This window comes from Metopolophium dirhodum, chromosome 1, assembly GCF_019925205.1.
Source record: "Metopolophium dirhodum isolate CAU chromosome 1, ASM1992520v1, whole genome shotgun sequence".
NCBI classification, from domain to species: domain Eukaryota; kingdom Metazoa; phylum Arthropoda; class Insecta; order Hemiptera; family Aphididae; genus Metopolophium; species Metopolophium dirhodum.
The window spans coordinates 145,105,149-145,120,717 of NC_083560.1; the positions used below are offsets into that span (position 1 = coordinate 145,105,149).

The 15,569-nt window shown below is 29.5% G+C and overlaps 2 protein-coding genes across 2 annotated transcripts in view; one reads left to right on the forward strand and one right to left on the reverse strand.

The window, feature by feature from the left end:
* LOC132935731 (uncharacterized) overlaps positions 1 to 15,569 on the reverse strand; it is a 165,753-nt gene that overhangs the window by 123,139 nt on the left and 27,045 nt on the right. The window lies entirely within an intron of this gene.
* Positions 10,512 to 12,441, forward strand: LOC132933130 (uncharacterized). The gene is made up of 4 exons (XM_060999451.1): positions 10,512 to 10,685; positions 11,036 to 11,201; positions 11,316 to 11,510; positions 11,828 to 12,441. The coding sequence occupies exons 1-4, from the start codon at positions 10,512 to 10,514 to the stop codon at positions 12,439 to 12,441; spliced, it is 1,149 nt and encodes a 382-aa protein (XP_060855434.1).

Sequence of the window (15,569 nt, forward strand, 5' to 3'; positions counted from 1 at the left end):
TTCAGACGTCGTGCCGTGCGGTTCTCGCGGAACTATCTTTCCAATTAACGATTTAATTAATCTTGTTATCATAATTTATTTTAGTCTTAACTTTATTTAACATTTACGGTTTAAGTACTTTTGTTATTATAACATTTAATTATTCTTTTCACAATGTCCACTTCAACCAATGAAACGCTTGATACCAATGAGGCTCTCAAACAAATTCTGGATACGGTGAATGAACTTAAATCCACCCAAAACAAAATCATTGCATCTATCAATTCATGCCGGGAATCTAACAAAACTCAGGAAAAAAAGTATGTTATTATTGAGTCGAAATTAGATACCCTATCAAATCAACTAGCTGAAGTTATTTCTGAAAATAAAACCTTGAAAGCTAAAATTGAGCAGATCGAAGGCAAAATAACAACTTTAGAAACTGCGGCTTCTCCTGGAACTAACGTTGAATCAGTTTACTCTGAACTTATGGACCGTCAATCTCGAGCACGTAATATTATATTTTTTAATATACAAGAATTTAATTCCTTACCTGATCAGTTAACTGACACTCTTACTGTTGATGAAATACTCAAAAGCATTGATTTACAAATTAATCCTGTATCTGTCCGTCGCTTGGGTAAACAATCAAATAAGCCTCGTCCTCTGCTTACTACTTTACCTAATTCATCCGATGTTTTTGAAGTCTTAAAAGTAAAACGTAAATTACTTAGTACTGCTAACTTCAAGGATATTCGCATTGCATCTGATCGGACAACACAGCAACGGCAATATTTTACTAAAATTGTATCTCAACTTAAGCAACGTAGTGATGCCGGCGAGGATAATTTATTTATTAGATACATCAACAATGTACCTACTATCTCAAAAAACTTATAACATCAACTACCTCAAAAAATCTATCTGTATATTATCAAAATGTTCGCGGTCTAAATACCAAATTAGATGTATTTATACGTAACCTAGCTCTTCTTAATTATGATTTAATTATATTAACTGAAACCTAGTTATCTCGTTCTGTTAATGACTCTGAACTTGGACTTTGTCCTCATTACACCGTTTTCCGATGTGATCGTTACGAAATACATGGTCCCGACATTCGAGGAGGAGGTGTCTTAATTGCAATCAAAGTTCAATATCCATGTCATCGCTTAATTATACAACAAGATTTGGTCGAGCAACTATTTGTAAAAATACATATAAATCACATTTCTCTAATCGTCGGATCCGTGTACTTCCCGCCGCGCTCTGATTTAAATTTATATAATAGCCATGTTAATGTAATCGATAATCTTATGAGTATATATTATAATGATAGATTTTTGGTGTTAGGTGATTACAATTTAACTAATGTTAATTGGGTCTCTAATAACCGCAAAATTATTCCTAGATTGTCAAATAATAATTTGTATGAATCAAACATTATATCTCCCTTATCTTATGTTAATTTAATGCAAAATAATTTAATACATAATTCTTCTGGATCATTACTAGATCTAGTTTTCTCAAATATTGTCAATGTTAATGTTTCCTTGGAAACTTCTCCTCTTGTCCCTCTAGACTATAAATTTCATCCTGCATTAAAAATTACACTTCCACTTTCATCCACAAAAAACAATTTATATTATAATGAAATTGTTCATGATTTTATTAGTTGTGATTATAATGCCATTAGGTCTTGTATGGCCTCAACTGATTGGAGTTGCACATTTAAAGATTTACATATTAATGAAGCACTTGATATATTCTACTCCAGATTACACGATATAATTGATGTACACTGTCAAAAAAAACGTATGTTCTCCTCAAAGTATCCATTATGGTTTTCCAAAACTCTAAAACAGTTAATATTCTCAAAAAAAGTTGCCCATAAAGTATATAAACAAACGCCAACTAATGTAAATTATAATATATTCTCTAATCTACGTGCTCAATGTAAAGTTGTTAATAAGACTGATTATGGCAATTTTATACAGAGAACTCAAAGTTCAATAGCCTCTAACCCTAAAAGGTTCTGGAATTATATTAATAGCAAACGATCAAATTCTAATATTCCATCTGTTATCTCATATAATAATCAAACTGTCACTGGTGGTGACAAAATCGCGGAAAGTTTCGCCAATTATTATTCTACTATTTACAAACAATTAAATTTTATGCAAAAACCACCCGATGATATTAAATCGATGAAAGTCGATTTGAACACCTGCGTCATTACTTTAAGCGATATTTATGATGAGTTAAGCAACTTAAAATCCACTACTTGTCCTGGTCCTGATAATATTCCGTATGCTTTCTTCACAAACTGTAAATGTGTTCTGTCTATCCCTTTTTTATACTTATTTAATATGTCACTTAAATCTGGCGTTTTTCCGGATAAATGGAAAATTTCTTATATTAAACCGATTCCTAAAGGGGGAGACATTACTTTGGTCACTAATTATCGCCCAATTTCTATAATTTCGATTATCCCTAAATTGTTTGAAAGTATTGTACACAAAAAAATGTTTCCGTTATTTAAAAATATTATCTCTGATGTTCAACATGGCTTCATGCCGGGTAAATCAACAACCACGAACTTACTAGTACTCCAAAATTACATCCTACAAGCTTTCAGAACTGGACTCCAAGTCGACGTTATTTATACTGATTTCTCCAAGGCGTTTGATAAAGTAGATCATTGTGTTCTTAGCTCAAAGTTATTTAATCTAGGTATACGTAATCCTTTCCACTCTTGGTTAGTTTCATTCATAACTGGAAGGCAGCAATATGTAAAATGCACGAGTTTTAATTCTTCATTATTTAAAATTAACACTGGTGTTCCACAGGGATCACATTTCGCTCCACTTCTATTTAATTTATTTATCAATGACATCGAATTTTAAACTCTAATACGTTATTATATGCAGATGATATGAAAATTTACCGTATAATTACATCACCAGCTGATAATTTGTTGCTACAGGATGACTTAAATCGTCTCTGCACCTGGTGTACTCAAAATAATTTATCCCTCAACATAAACAAATGTAAAATTATTACCTTCTCTAAAAACCGTACACCTACTTTATATAATTATTATATAAACAACATTAAATTAGATCGAGTTTATCTGTACAAAGATCTGGGAATTTATTTTGACCCATCTCTTTCATTTAATGATCACTATATTTATATTCAAAATAAAGCCTCTTCAATGTTAGGTTTCATAAATCGTAGCTGTAAAGACTTCGTAAATCCTTTAGCGTTAAAGTCACTCTACTGTTCCTTCGTTAGATCATTACTTGATTATGGATCTATAGTATGGTCCTCACAATCAATCGGTGCTACAAAAAGCATGGAATCAATTCAAAACCGTTTTTTACGTATAATTCAATTCAGATGTTGTATCGAACGAGCGCCTCACTCATCGTATCAACCATTATTGTCCTATTTAAAGCTAGAAACCCTTGTCAATAGAAGGAAAAGACTTGATCTATGTTTTATTTTTAAATTAACGAATGGGTATATTAACTGTCCTGAACTACTTTCTTTATTGAATTTTAATATCCCAAATCGTAGAACTAGGCAATTGAATACTTTTTATGTGCAACTCCAACGTTCAAACTATGGTCTAAGTGCTCCTATGAATAGATCAATGCAACTTGTTAATTATTTAAATGTTGATCTATTTTCCTGCGTCTCCTTAAAGGATTTTGATTTTTACCTAAATAATATTTTAGCTGTATAAATATTATAATCTATATCAATTACTCATAAGTTGATTTCCAATGTTATACTACTTTACTCTGTATTCTTAACCTTTTTGTTTTCAGTGAATTATTTTCATAAGTGTCTCATCACATACATTACTTAAACCTGTATATTTACCAAATGGATACTATCTGTATAATTGTCTTATTATTATTTTAAAATTAGTGTTCATGTGATAACAAATATTATTATTATTATTATTATTATTACTATATTATATAATTGTAGACGTATGTCTATAGTAAATGTAACTGGGTTCGCCCGTTTAAATTATACAAATAAATAAATAAATAAATAAATAAATAAATAAAGATGTAATACCTCAAACCCAGTTAGTTTATTATGACGACCCAAATGAGCTAGTGACTAGATTAAATCTTTTAGCATCATCACAAAGTGTTGGTAATACTGGTGTTAATAATGAAATTATATCTATTTTAGAAGAACTACGTGAGAGAAATATTATAATATAATGGCAACCTTAGATAGTATAGCTAATGAACTACATCGACCAGCCAGAAAAATATTTCCTAGACGATGTGTAGTAACACGGTTTATTGATGACCTCTGGCAAGCTGATTTAATGGATATGCAATCACATTCTAGAAAAAATTATGGTTTTAAATTCATATTAATTGTTATAGACACATATAGCAAATATGTATTTGTGGAACCGCTGAAAAATAAATCAGGTTAAGAATGTACAAAAGGAATGTTTAATATATTGAAAAAAGCTAAACCAAAATTTTTACAGATAATAGTACAGAATTTTACAATGTAACATTAAACCTTTTTGGAATTATGTAAATTCTCTGAAGAAAACGAAAAATAATGTCCCGGACTGTATGAATTATAATAATGTGACATCAAATAATATCTCTGAAACTGTCAAGTTATTTGCAGATTATTTTTCCAGTGTTTATGTAAGCAGCTCTTTGAATTCTAATGAGATTGTAACGTTATCTACACTTTCTTCTAACGATAATCATATTAATTTAAGATCTTGGTCTATTGATACGGGTGAGATTTATGAATATTTAACTTCTTTAGATCCGCATACTGGGACAGGACCCGATGGTATTCCAGCAGCATTTTTAAAAAATTGTAGTTCTGTACTTGTTAAACCACTGCATTTTATTTTCAACAAATCACTGAATCTGGGCTATTTTCCGGATTCTTGGAAAAATTCATTTGTGACCCCAATTCTTAAGGCAGGGGATAGACATAATATAGCTAATTACAGACCTATTTCCAAATTATCCATTATTCCCAAAATATTTGAAGCTATAATAACTAAAAAACTTTCCATAATTGTCTCTCCTCTTATTTGCAAAAACCAACATGGTTTCAGACCTAATATGTCAATCTCCACTAACATACTACTTTATCAATCCAAAATACTTAAAGCCTTAAATAATCGAGCTCAGTTAGATTCAATCTATACTGACTTTCAGAAAGCTTTCAATAAGGTTAATCATCACCTACTTCTTAAAAAAATATCTACATTCGGTATTCATGGACATTTTTTAAATTGGTTATGGTCCTACTTAAACTGTCGAACTCAGGCGGTTAAAGTATCACATAGTATCTCTCCTTACTTCCCAGTTAGTTCTGGGGTACCACAAGGTTCCCATTTAGGACCTCTTTTATTCATAATGTTCATTAATGATTTACCCTCTATTTTCGATAACACGGTCGATATACTGCTATTTGCTGATGATGCAAACATTTTCTCTACAATTTATTCTCCTTCAGATGCTTTAAATTTGCAAGCTAACTTGGATAAATTTGTAATATGGACTCACCAAAATAGTTTATCTCTAAATATAAACAAATGTAATGTTATTACATTTTCACGCATCGATAATCCTATTAGCTTTGATTACAAAATTGATAATTGTTCCGTTACAAGAGCGACTTCTATTAGAGATTTAGGGATTATTATTGATTGCAATTTGTCTTTCACCACTCACATTAATACTATTACCAAGAAATCTTTTAAGATGCTTGGCTTTATCAACCGAAACACAGTTAATTTTAAAAATATAAATGCCTTGAAAATATTATTTTTTGCGCTAGTTAGATCTCATGTTGAGTTTGGATCAATAGTCTGGTCACCTAGTTACGCCACTTTTATTAATACAATTGAAAATGTACAACTTAAATTCTTGAAGTTATTGTGTTACAAATTAAATATTCCACTTATTTCAAAGAACTCATACAATATGCGAATGAGTGAGTTAAGCTTTATATCTTGTGAAGTAAGAAGAAAGGTTGCTGATATTATGTTTATATATGATTTATTAAATGGTCACATTTCTTCCCCAGATTTGCTCTCAATGATAGCATTTAATACAGCGAATTACTGTTTAAGAAAATCAAACTTATTTCATGTTCCATTTTATAATAATAATTACAGCTCCACTTCTTACTTTCCAAGAGCATTGAAACTAGCAAATCTTGTTGTTGATCATGTTGATTTCTTCTTCATGTCACGTAATGTTTTCAAAAGAAATGTATATTTAGTCTTAAACGATGTTGTAAATTAAGTAATATTCTATCATTATACTATTAGGTATTGATTTAGAGTTGTCTCCTATTGTATTATTATTATTGTTTCATTATTTAAACTTGTCTAATTATTATTATTATTGTTTTAAATCGAGTCGTTTATTGTTAATTGTAAAATACTTAAATGTTAAATTATGTTGTATTCTTGATACTTATTATTATTTTATATTGTCGGCTCATTATTATTATTATTGTTTTAAATCGAGTCGTTTATTATTAATTGTAAAATAATTAAATGTTTATTATTAATTGTAAAATACTTAAATGTTAAACCTGTACTGTATTGCTTACACAAAAGGGTCTTAACCCGTTTATTATACAAATAAAATAAAATAAAAAGAAAATTAACAGACTTTTTGTTTTCTTGTTATATTATTGTCCTATTGCATAAAATGTATGTTTAATATACTAACTTTAGCGTTCAATTAATATTGCATATAAAATCTATGAATACATTTGTAAAGATGACATTGGTGGTTACTAATAGGTATAATAATTGTGTATGTATTATAAGTATTTCTGAATATTAACAATAACTTTAATTATTTACAATATAAAACATTTCTATAATGATTGTTTTATGATAAAAAAAACTGTGAGTGCCTTTGTACTCACGAATGATGTGTAAACATCTTAGCTGTAGTACGACTTTGATTGAGGAATATAATGTCATGGTTTGTGTGGGAATTTGTATAATAAGGTAACAATAATCATACAAGATTGCGTTCTCTTTAAAATCTATATTTCTTCAATATCTTTTATTCATGTAATTATTGGTTTATGGTAGCTGAAATAAGATATATAAATTTCTGATTTTATAACATTTAAAAATTGCGAGAATACACCGTATAGTGTAGTTTTGTAGTTGGTACTCGTAATATTTCGAGCGGTATTCATCTTTAAATTTAATCTATTTTCTAAAAACGAAATCAGTGGTTGTGCCTCATCTGATGAAAAGTTGATGTTGAAGTCGCCTCCCAGTATCATTGGCATTTTGTCGTAATATTCTCCAAGTTCTGCAGCTCCTCCCGGAATGTATGGAAGTAGAACTAAGTGTAAGTATTTTACGATATCGTTTATATGTTGGTTGGGCGATATATAGACGACGACAGAAAGAACTTTCTGCCCGTTCGATAATATACATTCGGCTGCACATAAGTCTCCAATCGGTCTTGAAGTCACTGTTAGACCTGTTGTTTGGCGATATTCAATGTCCATGTTTGGTGTCGTTATATGAGAAGTATTTTGCTTCTGATAAATTGCAACACCACCAGATCGTTCACCTTCACGTTTGAATTGAACACGACAATCAAAATTTGGAATTGAAATATGTTCGTCGTTTCTAATCCACGTTTCACTGAGCATAAGAAAAGTACATTCCTGTGTCACAGCATCAGTTAGGTCGTTATTATGAGCTCTCAAGCTTTGACAATTGAATATTAGAAACGATGCCGATTGTTTCGCACGCAATAATTCTAGAATTGAATCTTGTTTGGTTCGTAACGTATTCCCTGCAAGTCGAGTAAATTCAATTTTAAGTGGAAGCAATGATCCTGGCGTCCTCCTTCCATGATAAAAAGTACGGTTGTTATCTGAGGATACTATAAATAATCCTTCGATACTTATAACTCTTTAAAGAGCAACATAGACCAGTTGTTGATCGTGCTTTTTATCATAAGAATAAACAATTTGGTCGGAAGTGCCTCCTTGTGATTTATGAATCGTCATAGCAGTACCTGGAATCAACGGGAAATGATTCCGTTTCGCACTAGTAGTTCGATTTTTATCAAAATAAATAGTAGCGTTCTTTCTGGCAATAGGAACCAAATTTCTTGCAATGTCGTTTCTTTGTACATATCTAGCAGAAAGTCTTATTATTTTTCGCACAATTTTACAGTTATCTGGAAAACGCAGTATACACACCGTACGAATTGCCACCCCACTCCGCCCGGCGGTCCCCTCTACACGCGTGACGACGGCCGCCGCCGCCGCGTATGTTGGGTAGCCTGCGCGAAGACCGTGCGCAATAGCCTCACACACACACACTCAAGCAGTCACATCTACATGACTTACGCCTGACGCTCGATTGCCCAAGGTCGTACTACAAACCGATAGCATAGACACATCAAAAATTATTATGTACCTCCTTTGAAACAGGGTCATCTATATCAGAGTCTTCATTCAACTTTGAATAATCTTGGTTTGGAATGTACTCTGGATCCTTGTCAGTATCATAATTGCATTCAAAACCATCACTACTCATGGCACCATACTCATACAAACCAAGTATACTGTCAGTACCAATTGATTCATCATCATTAAATTCCTATTTTAAAAAATATATTGTTACTATACAGCACAAATCAAAAGAAAATTAAACGTTGAAAAAAAAATGCACTGTGACAGTCGTGGTCATTATGCTGTAGTAATACGAGGTTAATAATAATAATAGTATTATGTACATTACCTACTACAGTAATTATTGATTATTGAATCATTGCGTCAATGATTTATTTAACTAATTAAATTAATACCTAGGTATCTATTTTGTTAAAATGTTAATATGAAATATTGATCGATACTTAGTTTTTTTATTATTACCTATATTGATCCATAATGCCCTAATGACGGTGACGTATGGGAGTATGTTCGTACAATGGTCGTATGGATGTCGAAAACAAATAATAGTATGTCCATAATATTGTTTTGATAGCAGTTGCGTTAAAAATAGAATAAGTAGGAAAATAAAATCAAGATACTACTTTTATCGCCCGTTATTTTTTTTTTCAGGTCGTAACTAAACATAATTCTTTATTCGTCGGAAACCTAGTTTCAAGGATAACTTAAAAAAATATATTTTACAACATCTTTGGTTGATATTTAGATACGACCGTTTTCGTAGGTGATGAAGAAAATCGCGCTCTATCACGTGGTGGCATTATCTCAAAACTGCCAAAAACTGAGTTACGACCATTTTTGCTGCGGGTATAGATATGTGGTTAAATATTAAATATGAAATACCTATACTATGTAGTGGGTACTTAGTACACATTATGTTAAGTGTGCATAGGGATTAGGGACCTTTCGTCTCTACTAATTGATAGTGAATAGGTACATAATTTAATTGTATATGGATATTTAGTATTTATTTATTTCAACTTACTATATACTACATACATATTATATAATATTTATATATTCCTATATTAAGTTGATACCTACTCCCTGTAAGCAAAGCTTGTGGCGGGAGTAGGGAGTATTTTACATAATTATTTATATTTTTTACACAGTTTACAAGTATAGCTTTAATTTAATTTTTAAACGTAATAAAAAATAATAACCTATTAATAATATCTATAACTAAACAAATCAAAATAAATGTACAATAATAATGATAATGAGACACTAGTCAAACGAACGCATGTACATATTTTTAATTGCTAATTTAAATTTATTTATATTATATATTTGCTTAATTTCAGTAGGGAGTTAGTTAAATAATTTAATACCTTTATTTATATAGTAATTTGTCAATTATGCGGTATTTAGTTTAATTAATTTTAAATTGCCATTGTAAATTTAACTTCGTTTCATAATTATTCCTTAAAAATAAAAAAACATTTCCCTATTTGACTTAGTTTTTTTTACTATTTTAAATTTTATTTTATGATTATATAGTACTATATTATATTATAGTTTATGGCTTATGTTAATTATTATTATATTATATAATGCTTATATGTTATTATTAATTAATAAATAAATATATTTTTGAGTATTAAAATTGTGTATTTATTTATTTTTATTGATTCATATTATTAAAATTACCACTTCATTAGAATATAACAAATATTTGAGGCTTAGTTTTGGCTGTTATATTATTTATAGCAGTGAAGTAAAGTAAACATGAGATCCTAGTTAAAATATTATATCTGTTTAGTACTATAAGCCTAGCTGTAGTGGCAGGCAAGATATTACAAACAAGATTATGCAGGTTTATTCCTGGAATAAATGTGTCCCATCTTGCAGTAAAATATTTTAGTATTATAGTCTGTATCTGTCATACATAATTCATTCAGATTTCTGATTTCTTGCACATTACTGCTCAATTCTATTGCCAGTATTGTCCTAGTGAACTAATTTTTTAAAGTGTCAAAAAATTGTAACATTATTTAAAAATATGGATTATGGATAGACGCACAAGTAGTATTTGGGGATATTTCACTATTTTTGACCAATTAAAATATATTGCTAAATGCGATACATGTCAAAAGAAATATTCTTATAAGTCTAATTTGACAAATCTTCGTAAACATTTATCCACTTGTCATGGAATCAACTTGCCGATAAATACTTTGAATGTAAGTACCTAATAAAATCAAATATTTTTAATTAGTCACTGAATAAATTTAATTATTATATTTAAATAATTTAATAACATATTAAAAAATTTTAACTTTAAGCCACTAGTTTATCATGTATAGTTATTAAAAGTATAATTTGATACATTAGTGCATTTTAATATTTTGACATCTTTTTATTACCAATATTATACATATTTACATTTATTTAAAATATAATCCAATTAATGTACAATATTTTATGAAATTAAATTAAAAACTGATTAAGATACAAATTGTATAGATACTCTATCAACTATTTAAATTTTTAAATTTGAATATTTATCATATTTTGAATTAATTAATTCTAGAATCGTAATGAAGGTGAACAAATTGATGATCCCGCACCAGTTGCATCATGTTCCTCTGCAATATTACCATCAACATCTACTTCTGATGTATCTGATCAAATCCCTACACCATCTTCATCAAATGCTTTCTCCTTGATCCAAGCTTCAAATTCTTCAGTCCGCAAACGTAAACAAACATCTGTTTCAAATTATTTGCCAAAAAAATTATCAGTAGATGCTAAAAAAAAAATCGATCAAGTACTTTTAAAACTTTTTGTAAAAGATTTTCAACCTTTTAAAGTTGTTGAAGATTCGGGCTTTATTGAATTTGTAAAAGCGTTGAATCCTAGTTATGAACTGCCTAACCGTAACACGATATCAAAAGTCCATATTCCGGCCATGTATGAGAGATGTTTAGGAGAAATGAAAGAGTTGGTATCTACCATCGAGAGTGCTTGTTTGACCACTGACTGCTGGACATCCAGGAACAATGAAAGTTTTAATCACCATTCATTTCATTGACTCCGAGTTTATATTAAAGTCTATACTTTTAGAGTGTCGTTCTTTTAACTTGAACCATACTGGAGTTAATTTGAGCCAAGCAATCAAACAAGTATTGGTTTCTTGGAGTTTAAACGACAAAATTACATTCGCGGTCTCCAATAACGCTTCCAATATTAAAAATGCCCTCAATTCATTATCTTTTAAAAATATGGGATGCTTTGCTCATACATTGAACTTAATAGTACAGTCAGCCCTTGTTCTTGAAAATGACCTAATAGACAGTGTTAAAAGCATAGTATCACATTTCAGAAAAAGCCACTGTAGCTAATAATGTATTTAAAACTTACCAAATAAATAACGGTATAAAAGATCCAAAGAAGCTTATTCAAGATGTACAAACTCGGTGGAACTCTACCTACTACATGATAGATAGATTTGTTGAGATGCAAACATCAATTAGAGGTACATTAGGTTTATTGGATAATGCTCCTGATACTTTGAGACCCGAAGACTGGACCATTTTACAAGATCTAATTAAAATATTAAAACCTTTCGCAGAGGCTACAAAAGCAATAAGTGGACAAAAATATATGACAGCTTCACTTGTAATTGTTATAGTCCAGGGGTTATACAAAGTGTGCAATAGTTTAATAAAAATTAATTTGTCCCCAAGAGCATTGCTTGTAGCTAAAAAGTTACTGAGTAATATGGATGCAAGGGATGGTTTTAAGAACTGTGAAAAAAGTATGACACTTTCTAAGTGTACATTCTTAGATCCCCGATTTAAACACCTGCCTTTCATGAATATGAATCCAATAAAAAATGAAATCATTGAAAATATAGCACAAATTATTCGAGATATAGAACCACAGAGTCAATCAAATGTAAATATACAGCCGGATCCAATACCCGAATCTGAATAATTATCAATTTGGAGTGAAATTGATAGTAATGTGGCAAGATTTTCACCATTGGGGACTGCAAAGTCAAGAGCAATAGTCGAAGTTCAACGCTACTTGGATGATGCAGTTATATCCAGAAACGAAGATCCGCTTAAATGGTGGAAAGACCAAAGCTATAACTACCCTAATCTAAGTATATTGGCCAAAAATAGTTTATGTCATTTAGGTACATCAGTTCCCTGTGAAAGGATATTTTCAAGTGCCGGTTTAGTGCTAAATGATCGGCGCTGTCGTCTAAAAAGTGAGAAAGTTCATATGTTGTTATTTCTTCATTATAATTTAAAATAATTTAAACAATATTGTATTTTTATATAAAAAATACTTTATGTAAAAGGTAAAATGTATTTTATTACATTATAAATGTAGTAAACAAGTGTTTATAATTTATATTCATAAAGGTTAAATAGCTTGAATTGTTTTATATTGAATTTGAATAAGTATCAAATTACTAAATAGACATCATTAAATAAAAGAAAATTATAATATACCTATAGTAATATTAATGTTATTTTTATTTATTTTATTTATTTATCAATTAAACGGGCGAGCCCAATTACAATAGTATGTGGAATATAAAATAGCATGTACATAATGGTAGTTGTGGAATATAAATTAGTATAAAATATATATATAATGATTGGTGTGGAGGTATAAAAATATTTTAAGTGAATAAATTTCTAAATAAGATATAAATTAAATGAACTCACAGAATAACAAATAAAAAGATCGACATTAAAATTATTTACATTCTTGCCATATAAAGTGCGCTGGAATGGAATATAAAAGGTGTCTGTCTGTCTGGTTGAATGACCAGGAACTAGAAAAGATATATTTGACAAAAGATCAGGACAGTAAATATATCCATTTAATAGTTTAAATATAAAGCTAATATCGTTTTTAATCCTTCTGTTTTGAAGAGTATCAATCTTTAGATATAGTAACAATGGTTCATATGAAGTGTGAGGTAAACGTTTAATATTACACTTGATGGATATGTGTCTCAAGAAACGATTTTGAATCGCCTCAATAGAATAAATTGGACCTAGTGTGTATGGAGACCAAATTATTGAATTATAATCAAAAATAGATCTAACTAAAGCGCAGTAAAGTGATTTTAGTGCTAAAGGATTATCGAAGTTTTTACAACTACGCATTATAAAGCCAAGCATTGATGACGCTCTATTCTGAATATGGACATGGTGATCATTAAATGAAAGAGAAGAGTCAAGAAATACACCTAAATCTTTAACATGATTAACTCGTTCAAGTTCAATACCATTTAAAAAGTATTTGTTTAATATAGACACACGCTTTCTAGTGAAAGTAATAATTTTACATTTTGAAATATTCAAGTATAATTTATTAATATCACACCAATTACTTATGTTATCAAGATCATATTGAAGCAGTTTAGAGTCTAGAGGAGTTTTTATAATACGGAAGAGTTTAGCGTCATCGGCAAATAGCAGTATATTTGAGTTTATATTACTAATATCATTAATATAAATATTAAAAAGAAGAGGAGCCAAATGAGATCCCTGAGGAACTCCAGAGGTGACATTTTAAATATAAGAATTATAATTTTTAAATTTAACGTACTGCTTACGACCAGATAAGAAAGAGACTAGCCAAGAATAGAATGGATTGCGGAGACCGGATTGGAATAATTTATTAATGAGAATAGTATGATCTATCTTGTCAAAAGCCTTAGCAAAATCAGTGTATATTACATCAACTTGGCAATTTGATTTAAATGCATTTAAAATAAAATGTTGCAAAACCAAGAGATTAGTAGTAGTGGATCTATTTGACATAAAACCATGCTGCTCGTTTATAATAAAATGTTTAAAGAGCGGACTAATCTTCTTGAATACGATACCCTCGAATATTTTAGGAATAATGGATATAATGGAGACAGGTCTATAGTTAATTACATGGTTAATATCTCCACTTTTATAAATCGGAGAGACATATGATATTTTCCATTGGTCCGGAAAGACACCAATAGCAAGAGACCGATTGAATATCATCAATAAGGGAGTTGATAAAACAAATTTACATTGCATAAAAAATGTGTTAGAAATATTATCTGGACCAGAACAAGTACTATAATTGATTTCATTGAGCTCATTATAAACATCGCTAATAACCAGAGTGCATGAATATAAATCGACAGAAGGAATACTATTATTGTAATAATCAACAATACTTTCAGTAACAGACGGCATATATAAGACACTGGAAAAATGCTGAGCAAAGCAATTAGTAATGTCATTACCACCGGAAATATTTTCATTATTGTAATACATAGAGTTTGGGAGTGACAGAGTAGAACGTTTGCTATTAACATATTTCCAAAATAACTTAGGATTATTAGTAATCAATTAGTAATCAATTTTATTTTGAGCCTTACAGCATGCACGTAAATTAGAAAATTTGTTGTAATTATATGAATTAGGTGATTGTTTATATATTTTATGAGCAATTTTTTTATCAAAAATTAATTTCTTTAAAGAGCTGCTGAACCAGTGAGGGTGCTTTGATAAATATACAGTTTTAACCGGGCAATAGGCATTAATTATTTTAAAAACGTTTTCATAAAATATATTTACTGTATCATTAATATCTAGACCCTTGAATATGCCATTCCAGTCCAATGAAGCAAGATTAGATCTAATACTATTATAATCACAAGTAGTATATATATGTATGTCCTGGGACAGTTTTCAATTTTCATATTATATCAATAAAAGATCACAAAGAAAACAATGTGCAAAAAGATCAGAAAATCTAAATGCAATAATAATTAAAATATTTTTCGCAAAACTTATGAAATGCAATAATAATTAAAATATTTTTTAATAGAATTGTTCTATTTAAAATAAAAATCTAAATGCAAAAATGTATAAAAAACTTATATATTTAAACGCGGCCGGAAATTCCGACCACGTTAAAAATCTAAATACAATAATAATTAAAATATTTTTTAATATAATTGTTCTATTAAAAATAAAAATGTATTAAAAATAAATTGATATTTAACACGCACCCAAACAGGGTGCGCGTTATTATTATCTATTTTTCTAATC

Excerpts from the sequence above, each read along its gene's own strand:
- LOC132933130 (XM_060999451.1), top strand. The coding sequence starts at position 10,512 with ATGGATAGACGCACAAGTAGTATTTGGGGATATTTCACTATTTTTGAC. Across the intron at positions 11,202-11,315 it reads AAATTCTTCAGTCCGCAAAC|TTGTTGAAGATTCGGGCTTT; the intron begins GTAAACAAACAT and ends AACCTTTTAAAG. Across the intron at positions 11,511-11,827 it reads GACATCCAGGAACAATGAAA|AAAAAGCCACTGTAGCTAAT; the intron begins GTTTTAATCACC and ends ATCACATTTCAG.